Genomic DNA, 13286 nt, shown 5'->3' on the forward strand with positions numbered 1-13286 from the left:
CACCTCTAGGCCCAACACAGAGGGCCATGAAAACTGCCCAGTCTTTTGGAATCGATGATTAAATGTTTCCAAGCTGGGAGAGATTTATGAGACTGATGTTGCATTATGTGATTTCATCATTCAGGCAGAACTATGGTGAGCTAGGGATTGGAGTATAAGAAAACACTAAGGGTATGACAACTGTGGAGAAAACCAGACAAGCAGAAGCTCAGCACAAGGGTGCTCAACCTGAAGGAGAGGGCTTCAAGGCACACTTGGGACTTGACTGGGTAGAGATGGAAGGATAGGGTTAGATGAGAAAAGGAGAGGGGAGGACAACCAGGCAAAAAGTACTGAGAGCAGGCAGAAGAAATGTTCTCGAGACTTCCTGGTGATTCAACGCTTAAGAATCCGCCTGCTGAGGCAGGGGACATGCGTTCAAGACCTGGTCCAGGAAGATCCCACATGCCGCGGAGCAACTAGGCCTGTGCATCACAACTACTGAGCTGGTGCTCCACAGTAAGCAAAGTCGCTGCAAAGAAGCCCACGCACCGCAAGGAAGAGTAGCCCCTGCCCACTGCAGCTAGAGAAAGCTTGAGAGCAGCAACCGAGATCCAACACAGCTAAAAATGAACTATTTTTTTAAAAAAGAAGGGTGTTTGGATGTGTTAGAATATGAAAGGCTTTGAAAGACAGGTCAGTAGTCCAAAGGCTGGGAATTTGCTGGAGGTTCTGGTAGGAAGGCTCAATGTGATGAAGGAAGAAGTGTCATCAGCCTAACGTGTCCAGCTGTAGGGAACTGCAGCAGGAGTCTGTGCGAGAAAGAGAAGCTGAGGGATCTCGTGTTGGAGCCTGTGGTATTTGGTAAAAAGCAAAGAGATGGGGGAGTGCGTGAGAGTTCTCAGATGAGAGCCTCAGGGAAGAAGAGTGGCACCAGTGACAGAAACAGATGAGAAGGAGGCCTGCTGGGGGCCAGGGGACAGGATGGGAAATTTACACATTCTGAGTTTGGGGAAATACTCCGTAACACAGAAGAGCATTCAGGTTACATCATTCATGTGGATTCTCTATTTTTCAGTACACAACAACAACACACAACATCTACAAACTCCTATACAGTTTATAAGAACTCCCATCTAACAGTCATTTCATTCTCAAATTAGCCCTGCAATGTGGACCTTATTTTTGTAACGTCCAGGTCAGAAAACCAAGACTTGATGGTTATATGATTTGGTCAAAATCACAGGTACTCAGAAGATGATTCAGACTCACTTTTTCAACTTGAAAGTCTAGACTTATTTTCACTGAATCACTGCTGCCACTAAGTTTACAACCATTATTCCATGTGAACTAATAATCACATGTAATAAGTGTACTAGCTATCAATATCTTACCATGTGTTAGTCACATGTGTTAGTTGTGTCCAACTCTTTACGACCTCCATGGATCGCAGCCTACCAGGCACCACTGTCCATGGAATTCTCCAGGCAAGAATACTGGAGTGGTAAGCCATTTCCTTTTCCAGGGTGTCTTCCTGACCCAGGGATCACATGCTGTCTCCCACATTGCAGGCCAATTCTTTACCGGCTGAGCCACCAGGGAAGCACCAATAATACTGGAGTGGGTTGCCACTGAACTGGGTAGCCATTCCCTTCTCCAGAGCATCAAGATGACAGCAAATTTAAGAACAGAACCTACTGCCAGGCTCCATCCCAGATCCCCTACTCTCGTTTCTCTCACTTCAGCCACTCAGTCGTGTCCAACTCTTTGCAACCCCAAGGACTGCAGCACGCTTGGCTTCCCTGTCTATCACCAACTCCCAGAGTTTGCTCACACTCATGTCCAATAAGTTGGTGATGCCATCCAACCATCTCATCCTCTGTTGTCCCCTTTTCCTCCTGCCCTCAATCTTTCCCACCATCAGGGTCTTTTCCAGTGAGTCAGTTCTTTGCATCAGGTGGCCAAAGTATTGGAGTTTCAGCTTAAACATCAGTCCTTCCAATGAATATTCAGGACTGATTTCCTTTAGGATGGACTGGTTGGCTCTCCTTGAAGTCCAAGGGGCTCTCAAGAGTATTCTCCAACACCACAGTTCAAAAGCAGAAATTCTTTGGTGCTCAGCTTTCTTTATAGTCCAACTCTCACATCCATCCGTGACAAATGGAAAAACCATACCTCTGACTAGACGGACCTCCGTCGGCAAAGTAATGTCTCTGCTTTTTAATACACTGTCTTGGCTGGTCATAGCTTTTCTTCTAAGAAGCAAGTGTCTTTTACTTTCATGGCTGCAGTCACCATCTACAGTGATTTTGGAGGCCAAAAAAATAAAGTTTGTCATTGTTTCCATTGTTTCCCCATCTATTTGCCATAAAGTAATGGGACTGAATGCCATGATCTTAGTTTTCTGCATGTAGAGTTTTAAGCCAGCTTTTTCACTCTACTCTTACACTTTCATCAAGAGGCTCTTTAGTTCCTCTTCACATTCTGCCATAAGGGTGGTGTCAACTGCATACCTGAGGTTACTGGTATTTCTTCCAGCAACCTTGATTCCAGCTTGTGCTTCATCCAACCTGGCATTTTTCATGATGTAATTTGCACATAAGTTAAATAAGCAGGGTGACAATATACAGCCTTGACATACTCCTTTCCCAATTTGGAACCAGTCTGTTGTTTCATGTACGGTTCTAACTGTTGCTTCTTGACCTGCATACAGATTTCTCAAGAGGCAGGTCAGGTGGTCTGGTATGCCCATCTCTTTCAGAATTTTCCACAGTTTATTGTGATTTACACAGTCAAAGGTGTTGGCATAATCAATAAAGCAGAAGTGGATGTTTTTCTGGAACTCTGCTTTTTTGATGATCCAATGGTTGTTGGCAATTTGATCTCTGGTTCCTCTGCCTTTTCTAAAACCAGCTTGAACATCAGGAAGTTCACGGTTCACATACTGAATCAAACCTGGCTTGGAGAATTTTGAGAATTACCTTGCTAGTGTGTCAGATGAGTGCAACTGTGTGGCAATTTGAGCATTCTTTGGCATTGCCTTTCTTTGGGATTGGAATGAAAACTGACCTTTTCTAGTCCTGTGGCCACTGCTGACTTTTCCAAATTTGGTGGCATATTGAATGCAGCACTTTCACAGCATCATCCTTTAGGATGTGAAAGCGCTCAACTGGAATTTCATCACCTTCACTAGCTTTGTTTGTAGTGATGCTTCCTAAAGCCCACTTGACTTTGCATTCCAGGATGCCTGGCTCTAGGTGAGTGATCACACCATCATGGTTATCTGGGTCATGACGATCTTTTTTGTATAGTTCTTCTGTATATTCTTGCCACCTCTTCTTAGTAACTTCTGCTTCTGTTAGGTCCATACCATTTCTGTCCTTTATTGTGCCCATCTTTGCATGAAATGTTCCCTTGGTATCTCTAATTTTCTTGAAGAGATCTCCAGTCTTTCCCATTCTATTGTTTTCCTCTCTTTCTTTGCATTGATCACTGAGGAAGGCTTTCTTATCTCTCCTTGCTCTTCTTTGGAACTCTGCATTCAAATGGGTTTATCCTTTTCTTCTTTGCCTTTATCTTCTCTTCTTTTCTCAGCTATTTGTAAGGCCTTCTCAGACAACCATTTTGCCTTTTTGCATTTCCTTTTCTTGGGGATGGTCTTGATCACTGTCTCCTGTACAATGTCAAGAACCTCTGTCCATAGCTCTTCAGGCACTCTATCAGATCTAATTCCTTGAATCTATTTGTCACTTCCACTGTATAATCGTAACAGATTTGATTGAGGTCATACCTGAATGGTCTAGTGGTTTTCCCAACTTTCTTCAATTTAGGTATGAATCTGGCAATAAGGAGTTTATGATCTGAGCCATAGTCAGCTCCCAGTCTTGTTTTTCCTGACTGTATAGAGCTTCTCCATCTTTGGCTGCAAAGAATATAATCAATCTGATTTCAGTGTTGACCATCTGGCAATGTCCATGTGTACAGTCTTCTCTTGTGTTGTAAGAGGGTGTTTGCTACAACCAATGCTTTCTCTTTGCAAAACTCTGTTAGCCTTTGCCTTGCTTCATTCTGTACTCCAAGGTCAAATTTGCCTGTTACTTCACGTATCTCTTGACCCCCCAGTCTGCCTTATACACAACCAGTGTTAACGACATGTAAATAACCCACCATCTTTTATATCCAGCCTGGAGCGTTCCTTTGCGTTCCAGATCCACATTATCAAATTGTCCACTCAAATGTTTTTGGATGTTTCAAATCTACATCACATGGAGTATGTCCAAAATCAAACTTTTATAATCTGAAAAGATGCCAAAACCCCTCTGCAAAGCGGTACCCACAGCTCTCTGACCCTGTTCTCTACCTGCCCTGTGTTCTTCAGGTGCTTCTCCAGCCTTATGGCTTATGAACCTGCTGTTCTCACTGTCTGGCCCCCTCATGAGAGCTACCTGGCTTATTCCCTTACTTCTTTCAGGGTTTTACTCCACTGTCACTTTCGTACTGAAGACTTTCCTATTCACTCTGTTTAAAATTACAACTCTAGGGACTTCCCTGGTGGTCCAGTGGTAAGACTCTGTGCTCCCAATGTGAGGAGTCCAGGTTCCATCCCTGGTCAGTGCACTAGATTCCATCTGCTGCAGCTAAAGAATCTGCATGCTGCAACTAAGACCCAGCACAGACAAACAATAATTTTTTTTAAAAAGATTGCAACTCAACCCCCATCACCAGGCTCTCTATTCACTTCCCCTGACATAGCTTCTCTACAATACTTGCTGAGTATCTACCCTGTAGGAGGCATTGTTCTAGCCCATCTGACATACTCAATATTTTACTTACCCACCTTAGTATTTTTTTATTTACTTGTCCCTCAAGAATATAAGCTCTACAATTTCAGGGAGTTGGGTTTGTTTTGGACTCTGCCCCCAGGCCTGTGGGCTTCCCTTGTGGCTCAGACAGTAAAGTATCCACCTGCAATGCAGGAGACCTGGGTTCCATCCCTGGGTTGGGAAGATCCCCTAGAGAAGCGAATGGCAACCCACTCCAGTGTTCTTGTGTGCAGAATTCCATGGACAGAGGAGCCTGGCGGGCTACAGTCCCTGGGGCTGCAATGAGTCTGACACCACTGAGCACGCATGCCCAGGCCTGTGTTACAGCAAGCACCACAGTGAGAGGTCAGTAAACACTTATTCAATGAGTGGATTCACTCTCCTCCTTAACTGTCCTTTCCCAGCATTGCTATCTGAGTGGACGGCTGCACTGCCCCACCAATTATGCAGACCAGAGAGCAAGGAATCGTTCTTACCATGTCCCTCTTCTTCTCATCCTCATCCCATCAGTCATCAAATACTGTTACTTCGTCTCCATCACACTCATCTTTCCACTTCTCTCTAAAGCCATTTCCCAAGGCTGGCTGTCATCTCTTCCCTGAGTATCTGCCATGGTCTCTATGCATGTCCCATCCATTCTCCATACCAAAGCCAGATGACCTCACCAACACAAAAAATGGGCACTGGCTCCCCACTGCTCTCAGGATGCTGACAAAACAGGATGTGGAACCCCAAAGCCCGACACGCTCTTCCCCTGCTTCCTGTCTCATCTCCCTGCCCACTTCTGAATCCCTCTCTTCCCACAGCACTGGTCTGTCACTTCCAGCGCCTGCCACACTCTTGCCTGCTCTTCCCTCTGCCTGGAATACTTTTTCCCTTTACCTCCTGCCCCTTTCCCCTTTTCCTCCCTTACCTTTACCTTACCTCCATCCCCTTTACCTCCTTAACTTCCAGTTCATCTTTCAAATCACAGGTGAAGCAGAAGTTTTCTAGGAAGTCTTTCCTGACTCTTAAAAAAATTTAGGTATAACTGACACAGTAAAATCTACCCCCTTAGTGCAGAATTCTGCCAGTTGTGACAGACATAACCACAACTACAGTTAGGATACAGAACAGTTTCATCACCATCAAAAATTTCCCTATGTTTCTCTGTAGGTCAAACTCCCCTCTGGCTCCAATTACTCAATAACCACTGATCTGTTTTCTACCCCTAGAGAAAGTACTGACTTGGTCAGAATGCCATATAAATAAAATCATAGAATACGTAGGCTTTAAGGTCAAACTGCTTTTACTCAGCACAATGCATCTGAGATTCATCCCCGTGTTGTGCGTATCAGGAGCTTATTCCTTTTCTTTCTTGAGCGGTATTCTACTGCATGACTATCCCACACTTTGTTGATCCCTTCAGCAGCAGCTCAGGGACTTCTGGGCTGTAGCTAATCTTTAGTGATTATGAGTAATGGTGCTATAAACAATCATGTACCATTTTCACGTCAACGTAGCTTTTTACTTGACTTGTGTATATACTACTTAACCAGCCCACCTAGTACAGAATACCTGTCTTGGTCAGTTTGAATTTTATATTCATTTATGTGGTTATTTAATTAACAACTCAGCCATTAGGGTGTAAAACCCATGAGACCAAGGACCACATCAGATTATAATCAGCACTGTATCTCTAATATCTGGCACACCGTGGTGGTGTTTAGTCACTAAGTCAAGCCTGACTTATTCGCCACCCCGTGGACTGCAGCCTGTCAGGCTTCTCTGTCCATGGGATTTTTCAGGCAAAAATACTGGAGTGGCACACAGTAGGCTCTTGCCACACAGCCATTGAATGAATGAACTATTTCCTTATTAGACACTGTAAGGAATGTATTTTCCTTTCCACTTTTTCTTTGCCTTTTTAAATTAGGGGAAGGAACATGGCCAATATATACGTACAACATAGCTCAGCACTAAAAGAGGCTTCTTTTCTGTGGGAGAAAATAAGAAGCTTTTTTTTTAGGTTTGTTTTTTGAGATTGTAAAATCAGTATCGCATGATAAAAAGTTTCTGAGAAGGAAGATAAACAGGGTCCTTCTCACTATTACAACAAAACTGGTTTAATTTTTGTGCAACTTTTGCAGTCTTGTCCTGGAGAGTATTTGTTTTCAAACTAGCCCTGGCTGGAAATCAAATAAACAATGAGACACATCAATCCACACCTTCCGCCAGCCTGACCCGCAGCAGCAGACCAGCAGAGAAGATGGTTCTGTTTTTCCTTTTTTCACTCCACCTGGGAAAAGTCATTTTGCAAAAGAGCTGCCAGAATACCAAAGGCGGCCAGGGGTGAAGAGACCAGCCGCTCAGGAAGTGGTTTTCCTCCCTGACCACCCACAGTGAGAACACAGGGCTCCAGCTGCTAACACACTAGACTCATCTGGAAAAGAGATGAAGACATTCCCTCCTCCAACTGCATGGCTCAATGGCCAGGGAGACCACCCTCGCGCTTCTTACCCGCAGGAAAGAAGGGAAGCCCTGTCCGTAGTAGCCAACAGCAAAGTACTCGGGCTGAGGCCTCATGGCCTTAATGATGTTCTCATAAAACGAGGCTCTTTTTTTCTGGAAGACAAAACAAGACATTTCATGGGGAGGTTACAAGGGCATCATCAGAGGAAAACAAAAAAGTTCAGGCTCTGTGCTTTGTTGTTTCCTATGTAACACAGAGAAATGAAAGGTTTTTGGAAAACATCTTGTGAGCCAAACACTTATCCTTCTGTTGGATCAGGGGTTTTGGGTCTGTGTCTATGAATGGGCCTAAGAGGGCCTGGGAATCCCTGTGCTGCATGCTCAGTCATGTCCGACTCTTTGCGACTCCATGGACTGTAGCCTGCCAGGCTCCTCTGTCCATAGGATTTCCCAGCAAGAATCCTGAAGTGGGTTGCCATTTACTCCTCCAGGGGATCTTCCGGACCCAGGGATAGAAATCATGTCTCCTGCATTGGCAGGTGGATTCTTTACCACCTGGGAAGCCCTGGGATTCCTTGCTGTTATATGCAGAAGGACAAATGTCTGTGCATTTCATCTGTGGGCAAAGCAGGGTTTTGCTTTCACCAGTTGCTTAAAGGGGTTCGGGACCCCTAAAAGGTTAAGAAGCACTTTTTGGGATTCAGGTGGGTGGTTACATTGGAACAGAGACACAGGAGGAAAGAAAGAGAGAACCTTCCAGTTCACGCAGGTAGTTTAGAATCAAGTCCTTGGTTCAGCTACAAGTACCCAGAAGGTGGTGATGATGTTCTGTTTTTCAATATCTGGTGTCATTCTTAACTCTTCCCCTGGAGAGAGGCTTTCTGGCCAGTGGGTACATGGTCAGCTTAAAAAAAAAAATTTTTTTTTTTTTTTTAAATTTTTTGGCTATACCACATGGCATGTGGGATCTTAGCTCCCTGACCAGGGATGGAACCAGTGTTCCCTGCACTGGAAGTGTGGAGTCTTAACCACTGGACCAGCAGGGAAGTCTCCAGCATCAGGTTTAAAGGAAGCAAAATAGGTATCCAGACCTGGGGACTTAGACAGCAGTACCACCCCCCACCCTCCACATACACAATGGTGTTAGCATGACTGTATTACTACACTACCTCCGTAAAAGGTTTCTATCACAATGTTTTCTTAGAAAGTTAACAGGTAACATTACTCACACTTGAGCTTAGTTTCTGAAATTCCTATGTGACTTTTTGCATGATGGCAGGAGCAGGTGCCATATACACTGACAAATATTTTTCAAAATGATCTTGACAATTATCTCCTCAAATTTTTACATGACAGTGGGTGACCTGACCTTTTGTGACCCTTCTACTAAAAATGACCCAATGTCATATTGTGTTGGCCTCCTACTGGGCATGGAAAAGGTTCACAGCTCTGAGGATGTGGACCACAGAACAAGTAACTCTATGAAGAGAAGATGTTAGAAGACATCGGAAGCATGGACAGTCTTCATGGAAGGCAGAGTAACCGAGAGGGGAAAGGGAAGCTCGATTAAGGACATGAAGGGTCCAAGGAGCAGCAAAAGGCACACAGCAGAGAGGGCTGCAGACAGGGGTCCTGAGCCCCCTATTAAGGATATTCTGGAGAAATACTGATGATAGCTTTTAGATCTCATCTTTCTTCATTTTTAATCCAAGCAAGGTGTACCTTCCCTTCGTAGAAAACATCATTTGTGCTGACTTGCTTACACTTATAACACCATTTTCATGACCACTATGCTCAGCTCCTCTGCAGGAGGAAAGACATCTTCTGATCCAGACTCACCAGGAGATCGCCCAGGCCCTCGTAGTCAAAAACTTTGCTCTCGTACGTCTCCGCCAACTCTTTGCTCAGCTTGATTGCCTTCTCCCACATCTTCAGAAAAAAAGAAAAGGAGGGTTACAAGTGGAGAACAAAGCAGTCATTGATCCAGCAGCAGAAGCCATTCCGGAGTCACTGGGCAGTGACTAAGGAGTCAGGTGGGTTCAGTTTCAGTGGATATTTCCCCACATGCCTCACTGCTAGGATCAACTAACCCTGGTTTCTGACATTATAAATCCACTGTACCTTGGCTGCTCTGCCAGGGGGCATTTTCCATTCTGTTTGCAAGAACATGAAGAACACCATGTGTCCCCCCAAAAAGCAATACTTAGTTGAAAGAACAAAGCACTAAAGACCACTGAAAGAGGAGGGGAACCAGTTTTGAAGCTTAGGTCTTGGGAGCATGGAAGTCTTGTTGGAGGGGAAGGGAAATAGGCATGGGCTCTGGCTCTGGGCATATGCATGTGTGTTTCTTCTGAGTTAGGCTGTTTGGGAGGAGGCAGGGGTATGAAAGTCTGACTGTACTGTTGTGTGGAATTTGGGAAACTACTTCTCCAATTCAGGGCACTGATTTGCTGTTTATAACTAAACTACCTACTTGGTCAAAGACAGCTTTAGGAAATGCCTTAGAAAAGTGGTCCCCAACCTTTCTGGCACCAGGAACTGGTTCTGTGGAAGACAATTTTTTCATGGATCGGGGAGGGGGTTGGTTTTGGGATTATTCAAGCGCATTACATTTCTTGTGCACTTTATTTCTATTAGTTATTACATCAGCTCCACTTCAGATCATCAGGTATTAGGTCACACAGGTTGGAGACCCCTGCCTTACAGCACTTATGACCAAGCAAGTTACAGCCAAATGCACATATCTGGCATCTGAGGCTAGTATCCCAGATTGATGAGCCTGTGTTCACTCTGGCTTTTCATAAAATGCCTCTCAGCTGGATACTATTAATAGCAGCATCTGGACATGTCCCATTTCAGTCGTAACCAGGCACCATGGTCCATTGCTTCTGGCTGCTGAAGGACTGTATTTGCAGTTCACACAGACTTGTACAACACTTTAAAACGAAATCTTCTAAGGCCATTTGCCAAATTTGTCCCTTCTGCAATCTCTGGGCCCGGACCACTCAAAAGGCTCTGAAATGTGCCAAATGGAGACCATTCCAGCTCAGCTAGAACTGATGCAGGAGGCCAGTCAACAGTACCATGGGGCCCAGTTCACTCCTTATTCGCCAAATGCTAAGCTATAAGAGACAGGGAGACAGCCTAGCGGAGAGGTTCTCAAAGTGTGATCCATGCCTGGTCTCTGGGAGCCCCCAGGACTCTTTCATGGGATCAATGAGGTCAACACCATGTTCTTAATACAAATACTCTTTGCCTTTTTTTCTTTTCTTTTCAATGTTTATGTATTTGTCTGCATCGGGTTTTAGTCGTGGCATGCAGAATCTTTAGTAGTGCATGTGGGATTTAGTTCCCTGACCAAGGATTGAACCTGTAGCCTCTGCGTTGGGAGCATGGAGTCTTAGCCACTGGACCACCAGGAAGTCCCTATTTGCCTTTTTTCAATGCTCATTCCCTTATGAGTCTACAGTGGAGTCTCCCAGTGGCTACAGGACGTGTGATGTCACAACATATTGGATGTCGAGGCGGATATTCGAATCCTGCTGTTTCTATGGAGCCAGATGATAAAGAGATTTGCAAAAATATTCTGTCACTTACTTTTTTGGAAAATACGGTCATTGTTTATAAACAGATATGATTTATATTAACAGGTAATAAGCTTACTATTGTTAAAAGAAAAAATATTTTAAAATTTTGTTTTAATTTCAAAGAATATAACCATTAATGGACATAGCCCCCATGAACAAAAGCTCTTGAGGCTCTTCAGTGATTTTTAAGCGAGTAAAGGAGTGCAGAGACCACAAAGTCTGAGCAAATACACTTGTTCTGTGCACCTCAAGTTATCTGTAAAACAGAGAGAGGATCGATATTACAGGGTTAGAGCAAGAATTAAATTAGAAACAGTCTGGAAATCACCCAAAATAGTAACTTGCACTAAACAGGTGGTAGTTATTTTATCATTATATTTATTTGACCTATTTATTTGATCAACAGGTTCCACTGGTAAAACAGTGGCGGCTGAAAATGGCAGGCTCTTAGAGAGTCAAATCTGGAAATCCTTTTTGTTGTTGTAGCATTTTCTTTCCCCACTACCTAAGCGTTTTCTTTTCTTTTTCAATTTTCAATTTAAAAGCCTTCCAACTGGATAGGTTTTCTCCAGATGATCAGAGATTCCATGACTTGGTGGCCCTGTTGATACATCTATTTTACTTTCCCTTGTAGGATTTAAGTTGCTTGTTACATGCAGTCTACGATGTGAGGCAAGCAGTGACCTAGGGATGGAAAATGCCCCAGGTGTCAGCCAACAACATCTTAAGAATGCACTGATAGTGATGGTACCAGCTCCTGGCCTTCAGCAGTATTTAAAAGGTACAATTATAAAAAAATAAAATAAAATAAAAGGTACAATTATGGCTATGAGAGTGGGGCTCTGGGCTGTTCACTGTATTCTCCATTACATTAAGTGTCCTCCACATAAGTGATCCTTATTTATTGCCTTTCTTACCTTGGGCTTCCCTGGTGGCTCAGAGGCAAAGAATCTGCCTGCAACTCAGGAGACTGGGGTTCAATCTCTGGTCAGGAAGATTGCCTGGGGAAGGGAATGGCAACCCACTCCAGGATTCTTGCCTGGAGAATTTCATGGACAGAGGAGCCTGGAGACCTACAGTCCATGGGGTTGCAAAGAGTCAAACATGACTGAGTGACTCACACTTTCTTACCTTATTTTATCAACTCATTTTCTCACCCATTAAAAATATCCAGCCCCCTTTGAATTCAAAGATATACATGGGAATAGTAAAGATTAAGTTTGGGGTCACTGCGGCATAATAAAAATCTGTCTGGTTTTTGTCTTGAGTTCCTGGTAGGGAGCTTCTAAACTCTTGAATCTCCCCAGTGATAGAAGTATCTTTGTAGTTCACAGTGGACCCCTCAGGAGACATGGGAATTGATACTGAGGTGACTTACGGCAGGCACGTAGATGGTCTGAGAATGGGGACTGGCCTTGCCAGAACCAACATCCATGTGATTTATGGGTGGCATGGGGACTCCTGCACTTGCAGCTGGCATCTGAAGTTTGGGCTGACTTGTTGGGAGCTGTGCCCTTAACCTGTAGGCCCTGCACTAACTCTGGCTGGTAAGGATCAGCAGTGTAATGTAGTAAGCGTGGCAGTCATTTCCCCCTTTGCCCTCACTCCCCCAACACTGACCTTGCCTTTGTCAAAATATGATATGATTTCTTGATATAGCTTCTCTTTAAGCTCTTGCTGGGTGTACACGTAGTAACTGTCCCTCTGAAGCAAATGGGGCACACAGGGCTTGTCAGACCACTGGAAAACACACAAAGGCAACACGAGAGATGAATGCAGCGCCGTTCATTTAATTAATTAAAGGGGCGAACACAAACAAACATTCACCTGGAAACCTTCACAGAAATATCTGTACATATCTGATTCATCCACATTTTCAATGATTCACTAAATACAAAAATTGCATACACACACACACGCACACAGCAGCTTCAAAACAAACAAGTGGCATGCCAAACGGACAAATACTGAAGGCATTCCATGAGGGTCAGGAATGAGGCGAGGCTGCCACCCAGCATGACTGTGGTCTTGCTGGAGGTCACCATTCATACAACCAGGTAAAAGAAAGATATCAAAGCATAAAAATGAAGAAAAGGGGGTTAAAAAAAACTATCACGTGAAAGCAATAATTGTATTTTTCATAATCAATCTCTTCACAAAGGTGCCTACTAAACACCTACCACAACTGATGAGAGAATTAAGTAGTGGGATTAAAAAATAACATATTCGGAAATAATTTAGAGATAATTAAGATAACAGAAGAAAAGATACCAATAAGGGTAAATTCAAAATGACTGGATATTCAGGCACAATCATGCAAAAGTACTTAATGCCACTCAACTGTACTTATTATACACGCATACAGTAGTAAATTTTACATTATACGTATTTTATCATAATTACCTTAAAAAGAGAAGATATCTAGGGATTAACATAACATCTACAC

The 13286-nt window shown here is 43.8% G+C and overlaps 1 protein-coding gene across 1 annotated transcript in view; it reads right to left on the reverse strand.

The window, feature by feature from the left end:
- The window catches only part of DOCK5 (dedicator of cytokinesis 5), a 204452-nt gene that overhangs the window by 34369 nt on the left and 156797 nt on the right, over positions 1 to 13286 (reverse strand). Inside the window, exons 37-39 of the mRNA XM_005903060.3 lie at positions 12461 to 12580; positions 9093 to 9182; positions 7302 to 7406 (exon numbers count right to left, since the gene is read on the reverse strand). Coding sequence (XP_005903122.2) covers positions 7302 to 7406; positions 9093 to 9182; positions 12461 to 12580 — 315 coding nt within the window. The remainder of the gene's footprint in view (positions 1 to 7301; positions 7407 to 9092; positions 9183 to 12460; positions 12581 to 13286) is intronic.

The sequence above is a fragment of the Bos mutus genome, chromosome 8 (genome assembly GCF_027580195.1).
Source record: "Bos mutus isolate GX-2022 chromosome 8, NWIPB_WYAK_1.1, whole genome shotgun sequence".
Taxonomy (NCBI): Eukaryota; Metazoa; Chordata; class Mammalia; order Artiodactyla; family Bovidae; genus Bos; species Bos mutus.